The sequence below is a fragment of the Prinia subflava genome, chromosome Z, assembly GCF_021018805.1.
Source record: "Prinia subflava isolate CZ2003 ecotype Zambia chromosome Z, Cam_Psub_1.2, whole genome shotgun sequence".
In the NCBI taxonomy this organism is placed as follows: Eukaryota; Metazoa; Chordata; class Aves; order Passeriformes; family Cisticolidae; genus Prinia; species Prinia subflava.
The window spans coordinates 29,544,200-29,569,154 of NC_086283.1; the positions used below are offsets into that span (position 1 = coordinate 29,544,200).

A 24,955-nucleotide genomic window follows, 5' to 3' on the forward strand; every position below is an offset into this window, starting at 1 on the left:
GGATTCAATGGTAAAAAAAAACACCTTTGAGAAGAAACTGAAATCTGTGATGCAAACTGCTACAATCTGGGGCCTTTGCTAGCATCTTTGAAGACGTAACATGCTCCTGCATAGCATAAGATTACCTAGTAAAATAATTGTAATGCACTTTGTTATAGTGCTGAGCTAAATGTGGTTTTATGCAAATGGTTTTTGTGATTTATAAACCCGAGTGGTAGGGGCCCCCCTTTTTTTCTTCTTTTTTTTAGTTTTTTTTTCTAAAAATCTGTTACACATGTAGAATTTGGCAATTACTTTATTGCTCTTTATAAACAAAAAATACTTTTAACTAAACATGGTCTCACACTTGTAAGTTTTTTTTCTGTCTTTTTAAAAATGTTTATTTTACTAAAGGGCAACAAAAAAGTGTAAACAAGTCCCATTTTACTCCTAAAAACCCACCCTGACCACCTAAAATACTGCACTTCTCTGAAGGCTGGCCTATAATAAGAAACAAATAAGGCTATCAGATGAAGCAAAAGAACAGTTCAGAAGAAAACTTCCACAGACAATCTAACTTGCAACTACCTTTTAACTGTGCCACAACTTCCCTTATAATTTGATACGCAAGACAGACAATGTTTACTGCAATGCTATTTTTAAAGATCACTTCTTTTTGTGCCATTGTGAGGGGAGAAGAACTACAGCAAAACTTAGATTTGCAGTTCTTGCTGTCAGTTTCTTGCAGGCGTCTCATATGTAGCACCAAGACAACTAAATGAGATTTTATTCTATCTTACCCATCTTTATGCAAGACACATTGCAGTGTGTTCCTGGAAACACATACCACTGTTTGAAAACAGAAGAGATTTTTATCACTTCATTAGGCTTGTGTATTTTTATGGTCTTTTAGAACAACTGAAAACAAAATTCCCTACCACAGACAGCAGGGAGTGAATACTCCCTCCCTTGGAATGCAATATTGTGAAGTATAAATTTAAAATAACGTAACACTGGCAAATTATTCATATTCCTATCTCTCTGCCCTCAAAACTCCCAAAACAGTTTCTTCAGAAAGTTTCAAGCAACTACAGCCTTTATTAAGTGAAAGGTGATTTCCCATGCTTAAGCATGTAAAACAAATTGAAGCTGCCCATAACTTCAACATCTTTCCTTTCCTTTCCCTTTCCCTTTCCCTTTCCCTTTCCTTTCCTTTCCTTTCCTTTCCTTTCCTTTCCTTTCCTTTCCTTTCCTTTCCTTTCCTTTCCTTTCCTTTCCTTTCCTTTCCTTTCCTTTCCTTTCCTTTCCTTTCCTTTCCTTTCCTTTCCTTTCCTTTCCTTTTCCTTTCCTTTCCTTTCCTTTCCTTTCCTTTCCTTTTCCTTTCCTTTCCTTTCCTTTCCTTTCCTTTCCTTTCCTTTCCTTTTCCTTTCCTTTCCTTTCCTTTCCTTTCCTTTCCTTTCCTTTTCCTTCCCGCACCCTTCCCGCACCCTTCCCGCACCCTTCCCGCACCCTTCCCTTCCCGCACCCTTCCCTCTTCCCTTCCCTTCCCTTCCCTTCCCGCACCCTTCCCTTCCCTTCCCTTCCCTTCCCTTCCCTTCCCTTCCCTTCCCTTCCCTTCCCTTCCTTCCCTTCCCTTCCCTTCCCTTCCCTTCCCTTCCCTTCCCTTCCTTCCCTTCCCTTCCCTTCCCTTCCCTTCCCTTCCCTTCCCTTCCCTTCCCTTCCCCTCCCCTCGAATCTCCTCAAATCTCCTCTCCTCGAATCTCCTCGAATCTCCTTCCCCTTCCCCTTCCCCTTCCCCTCCCCCTCCTCCTCCCCCTCCTCCTCCTCCCCCTCCTCCCCTCCTCCCCCTCCTCCTCCTCCTCCTCCTCCTCCTCCTCCTCCTCCTTCCCTTCCTGGAACTTCCCTTCCCTCCATCACAAATAGCCAGCCATAGACAGTGCATGTAAAAAAAAATATTGAGAAAACACTGATTTATCCAAAGGAGTACTCCACTGACAGTCTTGTTACCACAAACAAGATTGCTAATCCTCGGACAGGCCCCAAGGTGCGACTCCAAACAGTCAAAGGAAGGGAGATTCATTGATTTTCTAAGCAAAAACATGACAAAAATATGGATGTTATCACTAATCTATACTCACATTACCCCTACTGTAAATTTTAGAGAGTGTTCTTGAAACTATTCTCTGCTATTTCCATCTGCAGATCTAAATGGATTGCATTTGTTTCCCTTAGGCCATTCCTGCAGGATAGGAAACAGGAAATAATTCTCCCAACTGGAATTTAAGCTAAGTAAAAGTAAATTCCTGCTGATTTTGAAAGCTATAAATACTCAAAGTGTGTTTAAAATTTGCCAATATGCATTAAGCCCCTAGTGACATCAGCCTGTCTGTCAGCCTGGACAGCAAACGTGAAACATGGCAAACAGAAACTTCAGAGATGAGTCAAAAAAGCCAGGAAACAAAGCCAGCTACTCTGAAAACTACAGTCAAAACATCCTGTAGAGAAAACCTTCAAAGTATTATTTCATAAAACCATAGATTATTCTCCATGTAGTTTTTTTTAAATTTTGCTCTGTTCAAGTCATCTCAAAAGGCTATGATAAAGGCACATGCATATTAAAAAACCCCAACTTTATTTTCCTTAAGAGAATCACTCATAATTATACCAATATACTTTAGTAAAAGACCTACTTTACCTACATCCCTGACACAAAAATGTATGGAATTTTTTTTTTTCAGAATGTCATCTGGAATTTTTTTTTTCAGAATGTCATCTATTGCATCTGGAATTTTCTTTCAGTCTTTTGTTTCTGTCTGATTGCTTTTGTTGTACTGTAGGCCTTTTACCCTGTGGCGTTATTTTTCATTGTTACATTTTGTTTTGTGTATAAGAAAGGATTTTTATTCAAAATGCTAAGCTTAAACTTAATTCAGGGGGTTTTCTTGTTTACTTTATAAAAGCCTTTTGATGCATGAACTGGAGGAACAATAAAAATGTGTTTTTCAGGTCTTATGAATGACTGGAATTATATGCCTTTCACATGCCATAAATTTCCAAGACTCTTTAAAGTGCTTTGGACAGCAGAACACAAGGATGGATAACTGATAAAGAAAACACACACAGATGATTGTTAGTGTTCATTTTATCATGTTACTGAGATAAAACCTCTTAAAAATAATTATAATTATAGAAAAATTTTTAGGAACCTGCTTGTACAACGTCCTGTCCATGACCTTGATTTTGCACAATTGTCCTTGTAGAACCATAAGCCAGCTTTTTCCCTTTTTTTTTTTTTTTTTTTTGCAATTACTTCAAGGTCATCTTAGTTATTTTCTTTAATTAGCAACAAATGGTGTCCTTCACATCCTTCAAAACCTACTAAGTGAACCACTGAAAACATATAAGCCCGCCAATCTATAAGGCTGATTGAAATGAAATCAGCACTAAAAATACTTATGCACTGTTACTAGGGGAAAAACCCAAACCCACAGACCTTAAAAATCAGTTTAGGCAAACAACACAAATTATTGGGTTTCCAAAATGGTGAAAAGCAGAAATGAAAAGTTTCTCTGGTCCAGAAAATATTTACAAAACAATAAAATTATCAGCATTTACTGGAATGCCTTGAAGTAAATCTCAACATAAGTAAATTTAGTAACTCTGTTTTGTAGAAAGCAATTTTTTTGTTTCTGCTTTTACTTAAAAACTCATATTGTAATTAAGCAAAATTCTGAAGCATGGCCATAAAATTTATTAATTTCCCTAGGACTTCCAAAACAAAATGGTTCATAGCACCAAAAATACACTAAACATAAGAATGTTATTATTTCAAATGTATAGTTGTACGTAACCTCTAGACAAACAGAGGTGCTACGCAGCCCTTAAAATTTTGATGCCACCTACAGTGGCACTGTAGTGACTGTTAAAAATGAAGGAGATGAAAAATGAAACTTCCATTAATATCTGTTTTTCCTATTTGCACCTCATTTGACTTGCTGATGGGTTAGTTTCTCAACTCAAAGATACTCAGCCTCTAAGAGGAGAAAATGAACTGTTCGGATGGAAAAACTGAGAAGTCAGGGAAGTTACAGCAGCAATAATTACAGTAGAATTATGGGTAGTGAACATAGGGACAACATATTAAATATGAACATGTTAAATTTAAGATTGTTTATGCTCTGCTGCCTTTTTTGATTAGGAGGTGGGCTGAGGGTAGTTCTGCACTACTTTAATAAGCTATTTCTCTACATTTTCTATAAAAGTATAATAGCTGTCTGCCAGGACACTGCAGTTTTGCCTGTGTGTTTAGCAGCTCCCCAGTTCTGGGAACCAAGCCTTCCTAATGCAAGGATGCGGTTAAAACCAGAACTTATTTCTGCAGCCTGCTGGATGGCCTGGAAAACTCAGTGATGACCTAACTCCCTAAGCATAACTTGCAAGCTGCATTAGTTAAAAAAACAAAAAAGGAAAGTAATGCCCAGGCCAAAACACCCCACCGTTTGGGAGGACTCTGTGCCATCAAAATGTACAAGGTGGTTCCAGACAGGTACCACAGGGACTATCTCACTTGGGGTGCCGTGGAAAAGCCACACATCCACTTCTGCAGGATTAAAGGAAATCAAGGGCTGCACTGGGAAACTGGCACTGCCTGTGGCTCACGTGAGTGTCTCACACACACTAATGCCAAGGGATCCAGTTTCTGCCATGGCCTGCATCTGCCAAGTCCCATGAAGAAAACAGCGAGATTTTCACAGAATTTGTGAACTTTACAAAACACCCACAGCTGGCTGTGAAGGAAATCTGATAGCAGCGGAGCTACTGTAGTTTAAAAGTTATCTCAATAAGCCCATTCAAAGGTAAAGGTTTCTCTGAGGTACCAGCCTTAAACCTGCAGCTTAACATATTAAGGAAAAATCCAATTTTCTTTTCGTGCTTCACAAAACCCTGGAGACAAATTATGTCTTCATGCCACTTTTTCTACTTCCATGACTTCAGACTATAGTCCCAATAAAGCTCTACTAATCACCATCAGAATCAAATTACAAATTAAAACCCAGTGATTCAAACAAATCTCAATATTATTTCAGCACAATAAAAACTGAAGAATCCCACCCCCATTTTCACAAACAATCCTAAATTCACAAATAATCCTAATTATGCTTTGGTCATAAACCAAAGACATGTCATTCCCTTTTTTGCTTTACCACTCATGCCAGCTGGGGGAGATCACAAGGCTATAACCATTTCAGAAAGTCAGTGTAATATTGATTTTTGCCTCTGCTTCAGCTTATCCAGAGAGCATCCTATTGATTTTGAAGGAATTATCTGCAAACTGCTAGGCATGAGAAGAAAAACAAAGTGGATGTCCTGGTTGTGGATCTGAACTGCACACTTACTCAAACTGACAATCAGGTTCATATATTATATATAGAATAGAATAGAATAGAATAGAATAGAATAGAATAGAATAGAATAGAATAGATAAATAAAATTTATAAATAAATATAAAGTAGTGTTGCAGGAGTGTGAGTAGAAAATGTAAAATACAAATGTACAACCGAGTTTGATAATCTCCAAATCTACACAGACAACTATTAGCACATGACGCAACTTTTATGGAAGACTATTCTATTCTCAATCTGTGGTCAAAAATCACTCTTAAAAACAAACCAATCTGACACATACCAGTTATAAATTTGATAAAACAGTAATTTAGTTTGGGAGAGAAAACTTGTGTCAGTTCGTTTGTTCTTCAATAAAATCTATTTATTTAACCCATATTTAGCACTCTGTGCACTTTTGTTAATATTGCACTTGCCCCCAAACCCAGAACTCTCCAACTTATATGACTGGAATTCACAAGTATTTCTTCAAAGGAGAGCTGACAACTTATGGATTGCGCTGATTCACTCATTTCACTCACACACTAAATCTTCTGTCCACTCTCTTGTCCTCACTATTGTGTTCAGTCAATAAATCTTTATTAGAATAAATTGTTTTGCCTGACTGTCATCTTTCCCACTAGAATGAAAGTGTTCTGCAAAGGAATGATCTCTTGATCCAAGTAGTTTTTCCTCTTGATCCAAGTGGTGTTTCCTCTCAGATATATGTACATTATCAGCACGTTCTTGATACACCTCACACTAACTTTCACTGCAAGCAAATACTGCCTAATACACACAGTTTCTTTTAAATAAAAAGAAAATACCTGAGGAAAAAATGCACCTTGTGAAGGAAATGGTCCCCAAGGAAGCATTTTTTAATTAACAAAACTCCTAGGCCACCACTCATGTTTTCCTTGCTGAAGAATAGGTCCAATCCTGTTTTCTGCTCAGCTGGGATGAATTTTTTTAGAAAGGCAGAGGATGTGGTGGGGAACAGAGCTGTGGTCTGGGTTAGAACTGAGCACTTAAAAAAGACAGGCTCAGCACTCTGGTCAAACCTTAGGCCTCCTCTCCTAAAACTAAGAACAGCCACTAACCTAAACAATTCAGGAATTGGCAAAGAGTCATGGCAATAAGGAGGTAATGTTTGCTACAAAAGGAAATGGGAGTTACCCAAAAAATTTATTCCCTCCTGAGAAACAACAGATAAAAATCAGTTTGGGGGGTTGGCAGATGGACAGAGGCTGCAACAGGACTACATCTGTTCTCAGATACTTGTAGATAAAATTCCTTTGTAAGGGGAATAAACAATCCCAATAGAGACAGGACAGCAATTTGGAAGAAAATGTTTAGTTCTGCAGTTTTAAAAAATGTTTGGTCCCTAGGTAGAACAGTTCCTTCCAACATGTGTGGGTCCATGCAAATGAACACATGACTACATCTAGAAGCTGGCCAAATACCTCACCCTTTGAGGGTATCTCCTGTTCAGTCAGGGCATTTTATCTGGTCATCAGCAGCCATAAAATCCCTGAACCTTTGCCTTACAAAATCAGTGGCCTGTCTTTCAAATATGGTTCCTCCATGCAGTTAAGTAATGAAAATATTTATTTGATGCACATAATTACAGTAGGGCAATATGCATATACTCCTACCAAATTAATAACTTCCTATTAAAATATTATGAAAAAAGCAGGTATCTTTAGTTTGTATCATTGTACCTTTCTGTGACTAAAACTAAAACTGAGTTGGGGATCATGCAGAAAACACAACTAAAGGCAGAGTATCAAAATCTTTCATGTAGGGCAAGCAACAAGAAAACTCAGAAAACCCCTCTCACTATTATTTCCAAAAGGTCAAACCCCTCTAACTGTTATTACAGTATTATATTAACATTATCCACTGTTTTTCAATTCAGTTTGACCTGTTCTGTAGCTCTTCAGATAAGGAAATCATAAACTAATAGCAGCAAACGTCAGCTCTCAAGTCAGAAGGAGAATTGAGTGAAATCAGCAACTTTCTTCTGTTGACCACACAGAAGGGGATAAATCCCAGAAAAAATGTTCCTGCAGCACACGCACAGATATATCCCCTTTCCCAGCTAAGTCCCCCTTCTCCTGTGGCTACACCAGTGATCCCAACAAATTTTGGAAGTTCCAGGTATCCCTAACATCATACAAGAGCCCTTAGAGGATAACCAGCCTGTCCAGAGATCACAATTCAAACGTACACAAAAGGCAACCAGCTGAGAAAGAAGCAGAGGAAAAGAGCTGCACATGTACTCAGAGTGAACTATACCAGACAGGTAAGAGAAATGGACACCAGAAATCCTGTGAGAGAAAGGGTTATTTCCAAAGGCAGATTTAGAGGTTCTGGTCTCATCTAAAGCACACTTTCAGACCTGAAAATCTCAATAAATAATGGTATTTTTCAATCTGTGCTACCTAATGATTCACATTTCATCTGCATGTTTCATTAGTTACAGAAGAGCTCAATACATAAGGTTTTCAGAAAAAAAGATAGCGTGTTTTGACAGTATATTTTGACAATTCAGTACATTAGATTCAGACCAGTCTTACAGTAACACTTTGTGAAAGAACAATGGCTTTCACTTTTATGCCTTACGCAAAACTTGGGTGTTTCTTTGGAGCTATATATGAATCCCAAACGTACACAAAAACTACACAACAAATGTAGTAATTAATTTAAAATTGTTAAATTATTCCTCATGCCAACAAAATATGCTGCTAGAACAACAGACCAGTCCGGATGAACTGAGTTATGACAACAACATGTTTGAAAATTAAAGAAAAGAACATTTCCCTTTTTTTCAAAAGAAAAATAACTGAGAGTTGTTAATCTTACAGAAATAATTACTAAGTAAATTAACAGTGTAATATCTTTGCAATTTGTTTGTTAGAAATTTATAAGGTCTGTGGAATTTAACTTGTACATACAGTTGTTTTAATTGTTGGCTAAAATACATTCTTTTCAACTGGACAGTCACAGCAGAGACCCACCTTGAATATGATTGTAACAAAATATGTGGTTTTATATCAGCCTCAAAAATATATTTTAATAACCTTAAAAAGGGGGCCACAAGGCTGGAATAAATAAAGAATTATAACAAATTGAAAAATTACTTTGAGAAACTGTATCAGCCAAAGGGAAGAAAAGATAATGGTTTGTCTTCTGCACAATTCTGCTACCATCATCTCCTGCACATGTTCTTACAGCAAAGGAAAAGGAGAAGGAAGTGGGAGAAATTTGAGCAGAGTACAATGGAAAGACATTGAGAGTTCAGGCAATGAAGAGGGAAGGGGAAAATGGTTGAGTCAGAGTGAAAAAGGAGGACAGAGTTGTTAGAAAGGTTTTCCTCATAGCTTTTAAATGTGACCTGGCACCATCAAACTTTGCATATTAGTAAAATAAAAACTGTGAGATTTTCTTATAGGTAAAATAAAATTATGTCTGTTCCCCAGATACTGTGCTATCGGCATGTTTCTGAGCACAAAAAAAAAAAAAAAAAAGCTCATTAGTGCTGCTACGCAGGAACACTGTTTGCAAGTAAATGAAGAAAAATCAGGTTACCCAGAGTAACCTGATAACTCAGAAAAAAGCCCTGATCAGAGCAGGATCAAGCACAGAACTGATTATTATCTGTCCAAAAAGTGAGGACAACACCATGGAAGGAGTACAAGACAGGCAGAAGCAGGTGAGAACTCACCACTAGAGCAGTTGGGTCCTCCCCAGCCAGGCTCACACTGACAGGTGTTGGGAGCAATACAACGGCCATGGACACACTTATCAGCACAGTGAGCTGTCAGAGAAGAGGATTTAAAAAAACAACAGTTAGAGAACTCTTACCTAGGAAAAATATTCTTTAAAATATTCGACAGTAGTCCTAACCCAGTTCTTTTTGTCTCAAATATCTCTTAAAAGGAAAATAAATACCAGTGTATTAATGTTTGGTAGCATCTCTTAAAAAAATATTTTACTTCGGTCTCTTCCATTTCTTCTAAATTTGAAGACCCAGCTAAAAATGTGTCAGTATTACCCAAACAGGTCTGAGGAGATTGTCCAAATTTAATGAAAAAAGAGTCAAAGTATGATCCAGGTTGGAAACCCATCTGACCATGGTCCTGGGCAAGAGGCTCTGGTTGGCCCTGCCTGAAATTCAGATGGGACGACTTCCACAGGTCCCTTCCAACCTCAACCATCCTGTGACTCTCTGAAGCAAACCCTCATGCCAAGAAAAAGAGGGGAACTTTAGCAAGCATCCAAAGAAATGCTCTTTTGCAGCAGTGTGGATAAAATATGATTTGCAACACACCAATATTTTAATATCAACTTCTCCAAATAATTGCACAGTTCAACTGAAGGATAAACAAACAGTGACAGCATAAAGTAAAGCATGATATATAAACCTTATAGATCACTACAACCTTTAGTCTAAGTGCTAAACAAGGCTGCCTGATATTTTTTCTCTTTTTTTTTTTTTTTCTCTGCAAGCAGGTCTCTAAGTTGTCTTACTTTGAAACAGACCTTTTGTTTGAAACATTTAAGAAAAACCTGAAATGGCTTTGATACCCAGCATTATCAATGACAGAATATGATATATCTAAGAGGAAGAATCTCTGACCAGCAACAATTTGCTGGCATCATATTAATCACAGAATACCCCTGATTTTCCAAAATACATACACTCTAATAATTTCTTCCTACTCTGAACAATAATGAAACTTAGAAAATGTGCACAGGATGAGATTTTTCTTTGTACCAACATTTCCAGAAAAACCAAAGTAGAAATCTGACTGCTATACCAATGAATACAAAGTTTTAAAGGGGAAGAAGGCAAAGTAGGTGTTAAAAAGAAGTCCAGTGGGGCTACATGTGAATCATTGTGGCTCTGAATGGATTGAGAATGTTCTAGAGTAATTAGGTATTTAGGTAAAATGCTTCCAAATGTTCTGGGTTTTTCTCTAATTAAAGATGATGAAGCACATTGGTCATTTTTACATTTAGTGTCTCCAAGAAAAAGAAAAACCACACGAGGATTAATCATATATAAAATAAAAAGAAATTATTATACAGAATCGCAGCCATTAACTGCTTATTTTTACAGCCTTAAGTTTTCATTCTCAACTATTTCTCACAAGCCACTTTTCAGATGTGCATTTGAAATGATCTTCATTAGAAATCAACAGGGATAATAATAATTTTGAAACATTTCATGAAGCAAGGCATTAACACAAAGCATTGTTGCATATTTATGTATTATGGAAAGACAGAGTTTAAATAATACATCGCAATTTTCCATTAGCCTTGTATCTTGACGTGAATCACTCGCATCTTTGAAGATTCTTTCCTAATTAGTGCTGCCCTGGGCACTGGGGTTCTCCACAAACTAAATGTGTGAAAAGCCTTGCCAGCAAACCGTGAAGCAACAGGAGGTCACTGCAAACATGCAGTGTGAGCACTTGTATAAATAACCCAGGGAATGCATGCTCAGCCCAAATTTCTGAGCACTGAGCCTTAAATACAATAAGGCAACGCTCCACCACCTCCTCTGTGAGACAGCTGGAATAGAACAGAAAAATAGAGAACTTGCAAGATGGCAGACCTATCTCCTTGCAGTGCCCCTCATGCCGTGCTGAGCACAGAGATCCACATTCTGGATATACACAAAAATCTATTCTCTAATGAAAAGAAATTATTCTCCGGACACCTTCTGGGCTACCTAACTCTTGGTAACTGAATCCTACTTCTCTAAAAGACAGCACACGTAAAAAAAAACATATTGCAGTGGACGCAGGGATGAGAGAACCAAAACTACTCCACAGAGCTACAAAGAGGTGAGGAAACATGAAAAGCACCTAGAAGAAGCTGAAAAGAACGACATGAATGACACCAAACCCAAATAAACTACTTTCTCTTGGTTGTATATGGAATTGGGCATGGTATTAAAAAAACATACTTACATGCAGAGGCAGGTGAAACACTTAACATGAAGGGTTTTTTTTTTAACTGACCAGTGTGAAGAAGCACCAAAACCTCCCAAACAGCAGTTCACATCTTTTTTTTTTCAAGGGAATGCTCAATTATTGTATGAAAAGCAATCTGTGTTTACTCTTGTATCTTTGTTTTTACATCTTATTTGCCCTTTTCTTTTGTGCCTTATTGTTTTTTCAAGATCTTTTCTAATCTCTTGCCTTCATTATCTGATGTTAAAAGAACCCGTGAAAAAAATGTATTTTTATCTTTGATGTAAGTTTATGCATGTGTTTTAGAATCTGTTACTTTTTCACTTCGAAAAGCCAGCCAGTTAACCAGTTAACATAAAACTGAAACACTCTGACTGTAATTATGCACATAAAGTCAATGACTGCAAGGTTTAACTCCAGCTTCCTCCAAATTAGTTGGAACAAGCATTTGTCATGGGAAAAAATCAATTATCTATTAAACTACATTATAAACATATGTTTTCAAATAAATTCTTCCCTTCTATACTGTATGCTAGAACATACCCCTTGTTTGATCTTTTTTCCCGGTGCTTGATGGCTACTTGCTAGTAAAGTGAGTGATATCCAGTTATACCTTAAGACAGATGGTTCATTTTCTATTCCATGTTTTGAGGAAATTCAACAGCCATAATTCTCCATTAAGGTTCTCAGAAATGTACTACAATGTTAGAAACTAAATGAGGTTAATGTTCAAGCTGTCAGGAACCATCAACCTTTGCTTGTGTGTCCATCTACAAGAAAGCCACTAAAAATGTCTTAAAACCTTTGAAATCCTTCTTTCCAGAAACATGCTAAAAAACCAAATTGCACTTAGTGAAAAAGTTTCTAGTCTGTAGCCAAGCCTAGCATCCATATGCCGTATCTCCTAGGGATTGCCACAGATAGTAGCAGACAAGTGGCAGGAAATTCTTTGGAATAAATAAGAAATTTAGTCAATCACTCAGCCTGGGGTGGAGTTGCTAAGGCCAGGAGTAAGCTCCTTTATAGAACTTCACAGAATTATTGTTCTGCCTCTGTATCTGTATATAAACTGCATTTAGATCATCTCAGAAAATGCATCAGATCTAAACATTGCTACATGCACCGAAATTTTTAAGTGCGAAAACAACAACCTGAAGTCCAGTTAACCTACTGTTCTACAGAGGTACTGGCAATAGTGAAGACAGAGGTGAGAAATTTGTACATTATTTACATCCTCTACAAACAGGAGTTTCACGCAGACAGCACAAAGCACTCTTTTTTAGTGAAAGTACTTACTAACAAGGTATCTACACTTTTATAAAACAGTCCAAATACTTACCCCATATAATGTTGGATTTAAAATTAAAATACAATTTCTTGTCAACCCACCTGAAGACAAAATGAAGTGGCACAACTAATAAAACACATATTCCTATTATTTTTGAGAAGAAGCAATGAAATTTCAATTCATGTAATGTCGACTCATACAAAATCATCTATCTGTACACTTTTTTATTTTATCTTTATAAACTGTAGTCAAAGAACGGAACAAAAACCCAGCAAAATATCAACAGCACCACAAAAAATTTAGCCTTTAGAGGCATCTTAAATCCTTCCACTAGGTAAACAAAATAATCCACACTGCACATACAATGAAACTGCAGTAATGGAAATGCTCCAGCTGGTGATCATGAAGACTGAAGGTCTCTCTCTTTCTTCCAAGGTCAAATAAACGCAAACTCAGCTACACCGAAGGATCTGTATTTTCACATCATTTAAAGCCTGAAGCATTCCCCAATCACTTCAGAAGTCAGAGCAGATATGTCCTGAGCATCATTATCAAGCATATTTTTATGTAATAACAGGAAAAGTTAATATGTCCAATAGTATTTGAATTTTTCAGGTTCTGAATATCGTGTTAACACAATGACTTTATTCCAATGCTATAGCTATGTAAAAGTTGTAGTCACATAAGAGAATCACTATCACACTTATCATCATATGATGAGTCAAACTGTAACATACTTCAAAAAGTATTCTACCTAATAAAAAAATTACATAATAATAACCAAATGTAGTCAGAAATTGGTTCTTGTAAGTCTAATATACATATATTACAAACAAAAAGGTTAAAATCATTGCCAATCTGGTATCAGATTACTTTTTTAAAAAAATACTTTGACCTTGCTATTGCACATGCAGAAAATGTTTTGAATCAAAGCCCTTTTTTTTTCAAATTTCAGGACGTAAAACACGTTCTTAACAAATATCATTTTAAAACCTCTTTAAGTCTGTACAAGGTCACACCAGAGAGAAAAAGAACAGAGCCAAGGTTGCTGCCAGACTCCCCAGACACAAATTTTCCCCATTTTGGGTTAGATGAGAAGACAGGGCTGTGTGCCCAAAAAAGATGCTGAGACCCCCAAACACTTGTTACAGACCCCTGTATCTCCAAGAGATGTTCAGCGTGAGTTTACAGGGGTCTGCTCCAAGGAGAAACTACTTCAGTTTCCCTTGTGGTTTCAAGCCTTGTGTTTATTTACTGGGTTGGAAAACACACTGTGCATTTTCTACACGATCATTAGTTAGAACCACATCAAGGCTGGCTGGCCACTTGAACATCTGAAATCCAGTCATCCTGTCATTTGCATCTGCACAACCCCAGCTGGCTTCAATGAGAGCTGCACATGCATCACTGATGAGTAACTGAGCTCCTGCAACTCAGCCCCCACAAGTCAGAGGGGAGTCACACCAGCACAGCGATGGATGTCTGGAATCTCAAAGACAAAAAAAAAAGAAAAGAAAAGAAAAGAAAAGAAAAGAAAAGAAAAGAAAAGAAAAGAAAAGAAAAGAAAAGAAAAGAAAAGAAAAGAAAAGAAAAGAAAAGAAAAGAAAAGAAAAGAAAAGAAAAGAAAAGAAAAGAAAAGAAAAGAAAAGAAAAGAAAAGAAAAGAAAAGAAAAGAAAAGAAAAGAAAAGAAAAGAAAAGAAAAGAAAAGAAAAGAAAAGAAAAGAAAAGAAAAGAAAAGAAAAGAAAAGAAAAGAAAAGAAAAGAAAAGAAAAGAAAAGAAAAGAAAAGAAAAGAAAAGAAAAGAAAAGAAAAGAAAAGAAAAGAAAAGAAAAGATGAACTTACGGACACACATTTCCCTGCTTTCATAGAATCCAGGGCAGCACTGGGATTTGCGCCTGTACATCGTTTTCTCACCATGTCTGTAAGCAGTACGGTAACTGATCCTAAAGAAAGGAATAAGTGTTTGTCACATACCCTATTTCAGAAACAAGACAGGATATATTCTTACATATTTTAAAAATATCCAGGTATCATAAAAAAGAGGAAAAAATGCTCCAAGTGGTCTTGATTTATCTGTTGCCAAATTCAAGAGTCCAAGGGATTCCCTGACATGCCTTAGGTTCATGAGGTGGTCAGAAAGTAGGAAAAGAATTGGGAATTTTTCACTTGTGATGGTTTATACTTATGGGCATATTCCTCTGAGGAAAATGCTCTTTACAGATGTCACCAGTTTTTAATCATTCAACCCTTGCTTTCTGCTTGCACAGGAAGTTTCCTTTAATGAATCTTTTTACATTTCTTTCAAGAAGCATGCACTTACTTCCCTCAGAACACAACACTGCAAGAAGCAAGGGGATTCCATGATATTTCTGAACAAATACACCTTACAGGGTCTGGAGAATTAAGTTTTTCCCAAGCTGTTCGTTTTCTGTTAGCACTCCATGGGATGGTACATCCCAACTTGCTAATAAAATGCATGTGACTTTGCTTGGACAGGCATTTTCCAGTTGACACTGATCACAGCAGTTAGACAGGCTGGACAACACAGCTAAAAATTCCTACATATCATGCTTGATTTTGAATCAAGAATCTTAACAGTATCAGCAAATTGACAATATTAGGGTGTATACATCACCTGTGTCGTGTGCACTTGAACCAGTTTAGGATGTCAGTACAACTGGTGTAGTAAATCTGATCAAACGGATGTGGATATGACTCTTGCACTGTAACTGAGTAACTGGAGAGAGACAGAGAGGAAAAAGGAAGATCATCAAGCAAGACCTTTTAGTAAAGTCTCATTTAATTTGGTCTTTTACAGAATCCTGTTACAGAATGGAATAAATATAACAAAATATTCACGTCTCAAAAAATGAGACAGCTTGCAAAGAAACACAAGCATGCAGAGTCATCATGTTTTACTGTGCAACACGTTTGATGAAATTCCACTACTTGACATTTAAAGAAAAGTGATATTAGCCTAATTTTTTAAAAATCAGAACACCTGTATCTCAAATAGGCAGCAAATGGAAGTAGTGTGTATTAGGTATTCTCCTTTGGAAACCTTTATTAATGCAACTGGATAACTGGGTAACTAGCTAAGTAGCCAGAAAATGAGGTTTCTTCTGTTATCACTCAAAACAGAAAAGTAGGACTTTCTGAGAAATTTCTTGTAAAAACTGTATCTGGGCCTACAGGAAGACATCCAGTACACTTACACACTCATGAATGTTAACAGAGAAATACACCTGAGTAGTAATTACTGAAAAATTACATTACAGGCACATACCATCAAACAGTCTATTCAGCAATCAGAAATTAATGAATACTGAAGACCATATTTTCTTTTGCTTACTGGATAATTTTTAACAGAGAAGCACCCACACAACACCCCAGCCCCAGAAATACTATATGAAATCCTATTATTATTTTTTGCCACATTACACAATTATAGAGGGTCCTAAAAACAAATCCATGCTGAGAGCCTCCAAAGCTGTCAATAGGGCAAGAGGAGCAGCTCTGTCACAAAAAGGGAAAATATTGAATCATCCTAGAAAACTCTTAGAGAGGCTGTTTGTGCTGGCAGCCAGTCCTGGATTGCGCAAGGGTGCTTGAAAATACAAGAATGTGTGGCAAGCTCCTGCAGCAGGACTGGTTCCCAGGATCAGCCAAAACACTAAATAGCCTGCCCAGCTCTCCCTCTTGCACTCACACTCTCTCTGACACAAGCACCCACTGCAGAGTGATAGGCACAGTCTCCTCATCCTGCTGTCACCATCTACCCCAAGGCGAAGCACATCCAGAGTCATTCACCCCTAAATGCACACACCCTACTCCCTGTTTTCCTGAATGAAGGCAAGCAGCCCTAATCTACCCAGCTGTCCCAGCCCAAGAAAATATCAGTAGGCTGCTGGCGCTTGCCTGAGGCTCTGCACTCTTACCTTGAGGCAGGGCACACTCTACCTTTTCTCATAGCTCATTTGTAAAAACCATTTTAGTACTCACTGAGGTTTATTTTTTATTTAAACATACAACAGTGTCAGTGCCAGCGGCAGTCAAGAGGTTCTGTCTGAGGCTTTGCCCTTTTCTACTCCTGTCCCTTTGCCACCTGCTTTGGGCAGCAGTGTGAATGTTCCACTAAGTTTATTTGGAGCTCTGCCCCATTCTGGAGACACAGCCAAAGAAGAAAAAAAAGTTCATGCAACAAAGTGGGTATGCTTGCTAGATGAATTTTTTGGTATATCTTTATTTCTGCAGACTTTTATTGGCTTGTTTTAAATTATATTATGCAGTGTAAACAGTTGTATTCTGGGTTTCTTTTGCATTTTGCTTTCACTGTTGTAGCTTCCCCCAAAAACACTTTTATCTACAAAAACTGCAAACAAAGCACACAAAATATAGGACAGTATCCAGTAACATTGTAGACAAATGCCTGACTACCATGAATAGGTATTTAATATGGTGTCTGCTTCATATACACTTTATTGTATATGAACTGTACACTGCAGCTGAGAGAGAGGTGCCAAATGCTTCACATGAAGTTCAGGTAAATTCCCAGTGAAAGTCCTTAAGTGTTGGGTTTGGGTTTTTTTAATAAATAGACTTCACAAAAAAGTAAATACAAGTTTCAATTTTCTTTGTAAAGATTCAGCTGTAACAATCAGAAATGTACAGTGGCTTAGCAGCACTCCCCATGATTAATCATCAAACGCAGATTATATTAAGTGCAGGAAAAACTGATGCCCGCAAGTGAACTGTGAAAATTAAGACTTTCTTATGGACCAGCAGATCAATTACAGGCACAACAGTTATGAGACCAGAAGCCTTGTTTTCACTATCATAACCTTTACACAAGAAAAGAAGTTTAGCAGATGCTTGAAGCACAACCTCTCCAACCCATTGTGGCATTTTGCAATTCACATGAAATTGGATGAACAAACAGACCAACTACATTGATGATGAATTTCATTTTGCATGTTATAAATTTTGAACCTCATCAAAATAATTAAACAACAAATCTTAATTCAGATCCCGTGAGTGCTGAATAGGAGAAAATCAGCATAATCAAATTTGGCCAAATTCCAGTATGGTTAATTATATTTTGCATATGTAAAACTTCTTTTCACCTAAATTGGAAAGAGCTATTTTTACTCAATTTTTGTACTTAGATGGTTGTGTAACACTGCTAGTACCACTGCAGTTTTTGGCATCCAAACCCCTAATGCAAAGATGCATTTCAGCCCACTCTTAAATAACTCTTTTACTTATCCATGCAATCACTTGTCCATGCAGTAAAGTGATTTTCCCCCCATTTTTAAACTCAGCTAAAAGTCTTCAATAATTTGAAGCATGCCAAGTAAAGCAAAGCAAAATTATTACATCAGAATTTATGTCACTTATTTTTCCAAAAGGAAAATATTACCTTTCCCAGTGGCTGCACACATTGGGATCTTCCAGATTCAAAGACACAGTTGAACCCATCCAGTGGTACAGGAGTATGACAGGGAAGACAAAAAGAGAGTTGAAATGAAGAACCATCTTCCCAAAGAGATGACTGTGAGGAAAAAAAAATACATTAATAATACCATACAGAATATAAAGTAGCTAATAATGTTGACCCATCTATAATCACTCTAAAGCACGGGGTACTTCAAGGAACACACACTGCTTGTCCAGCAGCAGCAATAATATGCCCATTTTGGATGAACCCACATGGAGCAGTTTCACATGATGTCAGCTTGTGGACAAACTTCATCTCAGAGGTCCTGCTGTCCCCTCCAGCTGCAGCCACCCAGGCTGGGTGTGCTCAGCCAAGCTCTGCCTACTCTGAGAGGAAGAGCTGAGGTTTTGTATAAAGACTGGCACCTGCTCAAGACCACAAGAGTGGAGAGACTCAGCTGTGACACAGCACCAGGAACCCTGCACATTCCTCATTTACAGGAAGGGTTTGTGCTTCCTCATGTGCTCCCCATGGCCAACACAGCCTCACATGTCACCCTGACTGTCACTGCTCTTTAAACTTTAATCCCCAAAATTTAAATCCCCATCCTCAGCCACCTGTACAGCTTCCAAACGGAATAAACATTCATTTAAAAAAGCTGTTGTAGTAACATGAAGGTCTAAAAACATGATTCTAACACTTTTAATAAGCAAATTACTTTAACTTGCATGCTGCATGAAATGACCTAATCCAACTGGTCATTAATCCACAAATGCCAGAATGAATGTTATTAACATGTAATTTATTTGTAATGACTTAAGATACATTTCTGTTGCAGTGAACATTTGACCTTATTTTCTCACTTACACACAAATTCTAACATTATGTGGCTACAGAGATAACAAAAAAATGAGATCCTTGAGTCTAACCTGTAGTATAATGAAGAAATAATTTCTAATAAATATGTTTGATTTAATACAAATATTCTTAACAAAGTAAATTAATCCAGAAATACCAGTTTTTTACTTTAAATATTATGGAACAGACTAAAGCAAATGACATCCATCACTTCATTTTCCTACAGGGCCATGGGAAAAAATGAATTGTTTTATTCAACCCTGACTTCAGATATCAATGTAAAAAAGCTCACAGCAAGAAAATACTGTATTTAAGGTATCTGAGGATACAGAGATGATCCCATTTTGATAAATTGTTCTTCAAAAATCAGGCTGCTGAAAGATATTTCATGGTCTGTAACTATTTCTCTGCATGCAGCAAAGTAGTTGATGTGCAGTTATTTAAAGAGCAGCTGTATTTTCAGCTAATTATGTGAAGTGGTGATTCCATTGAAAATATTCATTCTGATTAAGCAGACTCTAAATGGTATTTCCTTTTTTTTTCTTTTATTCTCAGCTTCAGCAACTTTCCTTTTGCAGGATACATTTAACAAAATCTAAATTAAAAAAAAAATTGCATGAACCCCCTAGAGTAAAACTTGATTGCATTCAGATCTTTTGCTTAATTATTAAGGAAAATCAAAACAGAAAATCAGTACAGCTGATTAGCACTGCTAAAGTGTTGATATTAGAAATAAAAGATGTAGATGACTCATTTAACTCTTGCTGCCTACGGTTTGCACCATGAAAAACTGTTCAGAGAGTTTTCATACCATATATTGCTCATACCATAAATTATCTCACCCAATAACATAATAGTATTTTCATTACCTACACATACATGGAAGCTGTAGTTTAAGTACTGAAAATGCTCATTTTGAGGAATGCCTTCACTGTGCAAATTAGTACATACATGAGACAGAAAAAACCCCAACAAATTTAAGCTGATTCACCTCCAGGACTTCCTTCCACAACAGAACACTAAAATCTTACTGCCTGTCAGCTTTTTCTACAGCATTTGAGGCAAAATCTCTTGTTCACAAAGCTGTATCTTTATTCCTATTCAGGCAGGAACTTTAAGGCAGGTCCAGTGTCTGTTCAGGTCACACTTCTCTGTTTCCCTCAACTTTAATCCAGGCCTATGATTTAAAAATTTTAACAGGAAAGCAGTGAAGCTACAGGAAACAACTGTAGAGTAGTCCTCTAAATTTCTGTAAACCAATTAAGGGAATTTAACTTGATATATATTTATTATACAAAAATCAGATAATCACTAAGAGACATGTTAAAAAATTAACCTGATCACCCCAAGGTTTATTATAATTACTAACAAGCTCATTTTACAATAGTAATGGGTAACCATTATCATTACCATTAACCAATTTTTAATGCTAATGGTAAGAGGTGTAAAAAACATACTCCCATAAATTACGGGTACTCCCCTAAAATAAATTTAAACTTGAGTATTTGAATTGCAAACATGAATTGCATTTGTCTTTACAAACACAAGATGTCTTTACATTACAGGAAAATGCCTTTACAAATACATTTGTCTTTGCCTTACAGGAAAAATCCAGTATGTGAATTACATAAACACAGACAGTTAACCATTAATACCCAATATCTGAGCTTTTTAGGCATTTTCTTCTGCCACTACCAACTGTGTGGTATTTTACCACAACTTTTTATTTGGTTTGGAGTTGTTTTTTTCTTTTTTTTTCCAAGTAGAGTTCAAGATCAAAACCAGAGAAAAAACAGATAACTAAAAAAAAGGCAAAAAAATGCTTCTTCTTCATGAGGCAAAAATTACAACATGCTTACAGACTAACTTCTCCACCCACGCAGAGCAGAGCCACAGGCAAAACTGAAGGCACAGAGCTCTCCCTCAGATTTGTTGTAATAAAAAGCAAAATACAGGTGGAACTAGGGGGGGGCACAGGAAGGTATGATGGACTGTAAAAGAAGTGAAGGTTGCTCAAGGCTGCAAACAAATATCTTTTGGTCAGCAAAATCAAGTGCTGCCAAAGAATTAACAAGGCTTAGAACTGCATGAGCAACAGAGAATAGTATGACACAGTTGCTAATATGACATAATAGACCGGAGACCAAGGGAAAAGGCTGATGCAGCTTTCCCATTACTGTTGCAAAAGCATTTTTACCATTGAAACATGAAAAATGCAGCAGGAACAGGCCATTTAGTTAGAAGACAAACTCCAGAACAGTGAGAGCCTTTCGTACTCTGTCATGGTATCTCAAAGGTTTTACAGCACTCAGTCTTGCCTTTCTGCAATGATAGGGCACAGGAACATCAAAATGTTTTCTGAGCTGCAAATCCATGGGCTATTCTTAATTGCACTGACATGGCATCAACCTGCATGTACAGCAAGTGCTACTTCAAAACAAAATCTTTTCTATGTCCATCATAGTTTTCTTCAAATTTCAGACAGAATTGTTAACCACACAGTCATCTGTGCAGGTGTCCTTGCCTTCACACTCTCCAGAGCACCCCACACAGACTTGGTGACTGCAACTGAAAATTAACAGTTCCCCGTGAGATACAAGAGTTTCTCTAAACATTTTTTGGTGAAGAACTGTTTGGTCTTTGACTTCCTACAGAGCCTTTTCCATAACACTCTTCACTCCTAAGGCTCAGCTCCTCTATTGGGGACACAATTTGCTTATAAAAACATCTCTCTCATGACTGATGTAAGGCAGAACAAAATTTGAATTTGACCTAATCTTGTCAATAATGATTAATCCTGTGTTAGCTTCCATGAAAAAAAAAACCAACCCACAACTGATTGCTTTTATCGATTACATTAGAGAATGAATGGATAAATAGCAGAAGGCATTTTCCCTTTGGAAATCAGTAAATCAGTTTGACACTTTGTCACATAAATCTTCCTCATAAAGCAAATATGAAATAACCTGAATTAGGAGGATTATCACACAGACCCTAGGTTGGCTGAAGATGTAGTCACAGCAAATGGAAACTGACTGATCTTTTCCCAAATCCTCAAAACACGTCATTCAAAAGGCAGCACTGATTGTCATTGTCAAGGGGAGGCTCAGGACAGACAGGCATGGGCTATGACTCTGCCTGACAGAAAATGTGGGGGATCTGCATGGCCAGCATGAGAGTTTGGTAAAGATAACCCCATAGTGCCCTAAACTTAAGTGCCCTAAACTTTCACACCCTCCATGATGAGAGATTGAAGAACCCTTCTTCATGCAGCTTAATCAGATCTGACCCTCTCTTCACTTGTGTTGCTTTATTTTCAAACCTCACTGTGAAACAGACTGACACATTTAGAGAGTCCAAAGGTGTTGAAGATGGGCTAAGCACGTGATGTGGGAAAAACTACGCATTTAGACTCACGTCTGAAAATAACCAGATCAGAGGCTGAGCGTGCTGGAGCAAGTCTCCTTGGTGGAGACAGATATGCTGCTACTTTTTTCAAGTTACATTGCTAAGAAAAATGAATCGGTAATCAATTACTCTTTTTCTTTTGTTATTAGATCATTTTTATTTTTCAGTCTCTAATTATCAGAGACTTCTAAGAAACTGAGGTTAATGTAACCATGGTGTTTGGCTCTGTGTTCTGGCCTCTGCCCAATAACTTGTAAATTTATCGGTCCCTTAAACTAAAAGCAAGAGAGGGGAAGAAATCTTGAATTGTGGAGTTCCAGAGAATCCAGTGGTTATGCACAAGTCTGCAGGAGACCCGGTTTTACTTGCTCCTAAGTGATGGAATTGCCAGTTTTGAAAGCTACAGCATCACAGTCCTTTAAGTAATGCTATAATTTCTATTAAATATAAATGCAGTAATATATGACTTGATCTTAAATAACAGAGACCCTTCAAACGATATTAAAACTGTAAAGTGGAGTAAATTCTGGAGTTACACTGTACTTTTTTTTTTTTTTTCTCTACTTAATTACAAACATTTCTGGTGGAAACCTGGAGAGGTTGGGAGCTGTCACACTGCACGTTGTTTTGTAAGCATTAAACAACCTCTCGGACTGGAATTACAAGCACAGAATGAAACAAGGTAACTGAAAACATGGGAGGAAACAGAAAACTTTACCATCCAGCAAATAGGTGGATATGTGCTAGTAATGTCACAGTAATGTTCCAGATGCAACAGGTGCCTGGAGAGTATGGATCATGCTGCAGCACAGACCCAAAAGCACAAAAATATTGCAACAAGGTTCTCAAGGACTCTGTCCTTCCCTGCAGTACACTCAGAAATATCTTTTACAAGACCTTGTTCTTACTGCAAAAGGTCACATGAGAGTTTCCACTACGAACTGTCCTCGTAAAAAGCAAGATTCTCTTTGGCCTGCTGACTTCACTTACTGCCACAATGATAGTTTCTGAAACTGGTAAGCTGGCAGGGACCATACATCCACTTATCAGTCCTCTTCTCCCTCAGATTAGCATTAAAAGGGCAGGAGAAGAGTCTGCAGAAGGCAAGGAAGCATGGTAAAGGCAAATGCCAGCATGCCAAATACTTTGCAGATGGAGTCATTATTATTCCCCAGAGAAAGTCTGCCAAACATCACAAACATAGAGTCACTTCACTGTAGCTGTCACTGTCTGCTAAATTAGGGCCCTTTCACTTGAAAGTATCTCCTCTTTTTTCCCAGAAGATAGCAAGTGTAGGTGTCGAACCATTAAGGTTACCTATAGCCAACGGTATCATATGTCTAAAGATTATTTTCATGGGGAGCCAGCAGGATAAGCTGTTAATAAAAATCTTTTGGATAAATATGCTGCCCTTTTTTTCCTTCCCCACACAGATTTACATTTACCAACTATTAAATTTATACATTTATAAATTTATATTAAAAAATAAAACTATTAAATTAAAATGACCAACAGTTAAAGCTGTGTAGAATCCAAACCAAAGTTTCCAAAACGCACACTTTGAGAAGATGAAATAGCACCTTGAACATAAATCCTGATATGCCTCTTTTACACAAGACATTTCAGGTGAAACATAAAAAAACTATGTCAGGGCCATACACAGATGGGACCTCTCAGCCCTAGGCATCTTTCCCAGAGTGGATGTTGGGAGTCAACAGTTAGTTCTCAGCAGAAAAGGCTAGTAACATACTATTTAATAGAGTCTATACAGTATAGCCCTTGAGACAAAAATTACAATTTTTTTTAATCCCCCTCTGCTTTTTCTCCTTCCTCTCCCTTTATCTTCTTTTTTAACTAATATAATTAAAAACATTTTTTAAAATAATGTATTCCTTACTGAAACATCACTTTTTATTAATCCCAGGTGTATTTTAATACAGGTGAAGACTATAAGATTAAGTTAAAATGGCTGAATGCATGTACTTAAGAAGAATTATTTCTGAAATTAGGTATTACTAGCATGTATGGAAGCTTTATTACAGAGTTACATGATAAAGATATCTGTATCAATTTTTTGTCATAGTCCCTCAGCCATATACCATATTAATCAGATATGAGTTTCTGATACTTAATTTTTTTTTCCTAATGACAATCATAAAAAAAACGACATGGCACTCGTGGATGTAACTGTGAAAACTTTGTGGCTGCTGACAAGTTGTCTGGAACAATCCTGTGGTTGCCTAAATACACCAGTGTCCTGGTTCCACTGCTGTGGAAATTATCATTCATGGTTTTAGCCTCTCTTGAACAAAGATTCTGTGACCACTCTTTTCCTATTACCAGCCTTTCAGACACTGTGTCACTTCCAGTTTATTGCCAGGATATATAAGACTACCATCAAAAGACTCAGAGAAGTACTTTATCTTCCTATGCAATTTAGGATCAATTTAAAATGCGCCCACCTTCCTTTAAAAGTTTTATGCTTTTCAGCCCTCTTCAAAGACAGCCTCTGTTTCCTTCCCTCTCCCATCACGTGCATGTTCTCTTTTTCCACATACATTTTCATCATACATTAGATTCTTCCATTTCCTAGCCACAGCCTCTGTTATCACTGGCAA

General features: G+C 37.3%; 1 protein-coding gene across 4 annotated transcripts in view; it reads right to left on the reverse strand.

Moving 5' to 3' along the window:
- The window catches only part of MEGF10 (multiple EGF like domains 10), an 85,124-nt gene that overhangs the window by 48,215 nt on the left and 11,954 nt on the right, over positions 1-24,955 (reverse strand). For all 4 annotated transcript variants that reach the window (XM_063421718.1, XM_063421717.1, XM_063421716.1 and 1 more), the window contains exons 2-5: positions 18,054-18,185; positions 15,270-15,371; positions 14,477-14,577; positions 9,088-9,180 (exon numbers count right to left, since the gene is read on the reverse strand). In XM_063421718.1, the coding sequence (XP_063277788.1) occupies positions 9,088-9,180; positions 14,477-14,577; positions 15,270-15,371; positions 18,054-18,169 (412 nt within the window). In that variant the 5' untranslated portion in view covers positions 18,170-18,185. The remainder of the gene's footprint in view (positions 1-9,087; positions 9,181-14,476; positions 14,578-15,269; positions 15,372-18,053; positions 18,186-24,955) is intronic.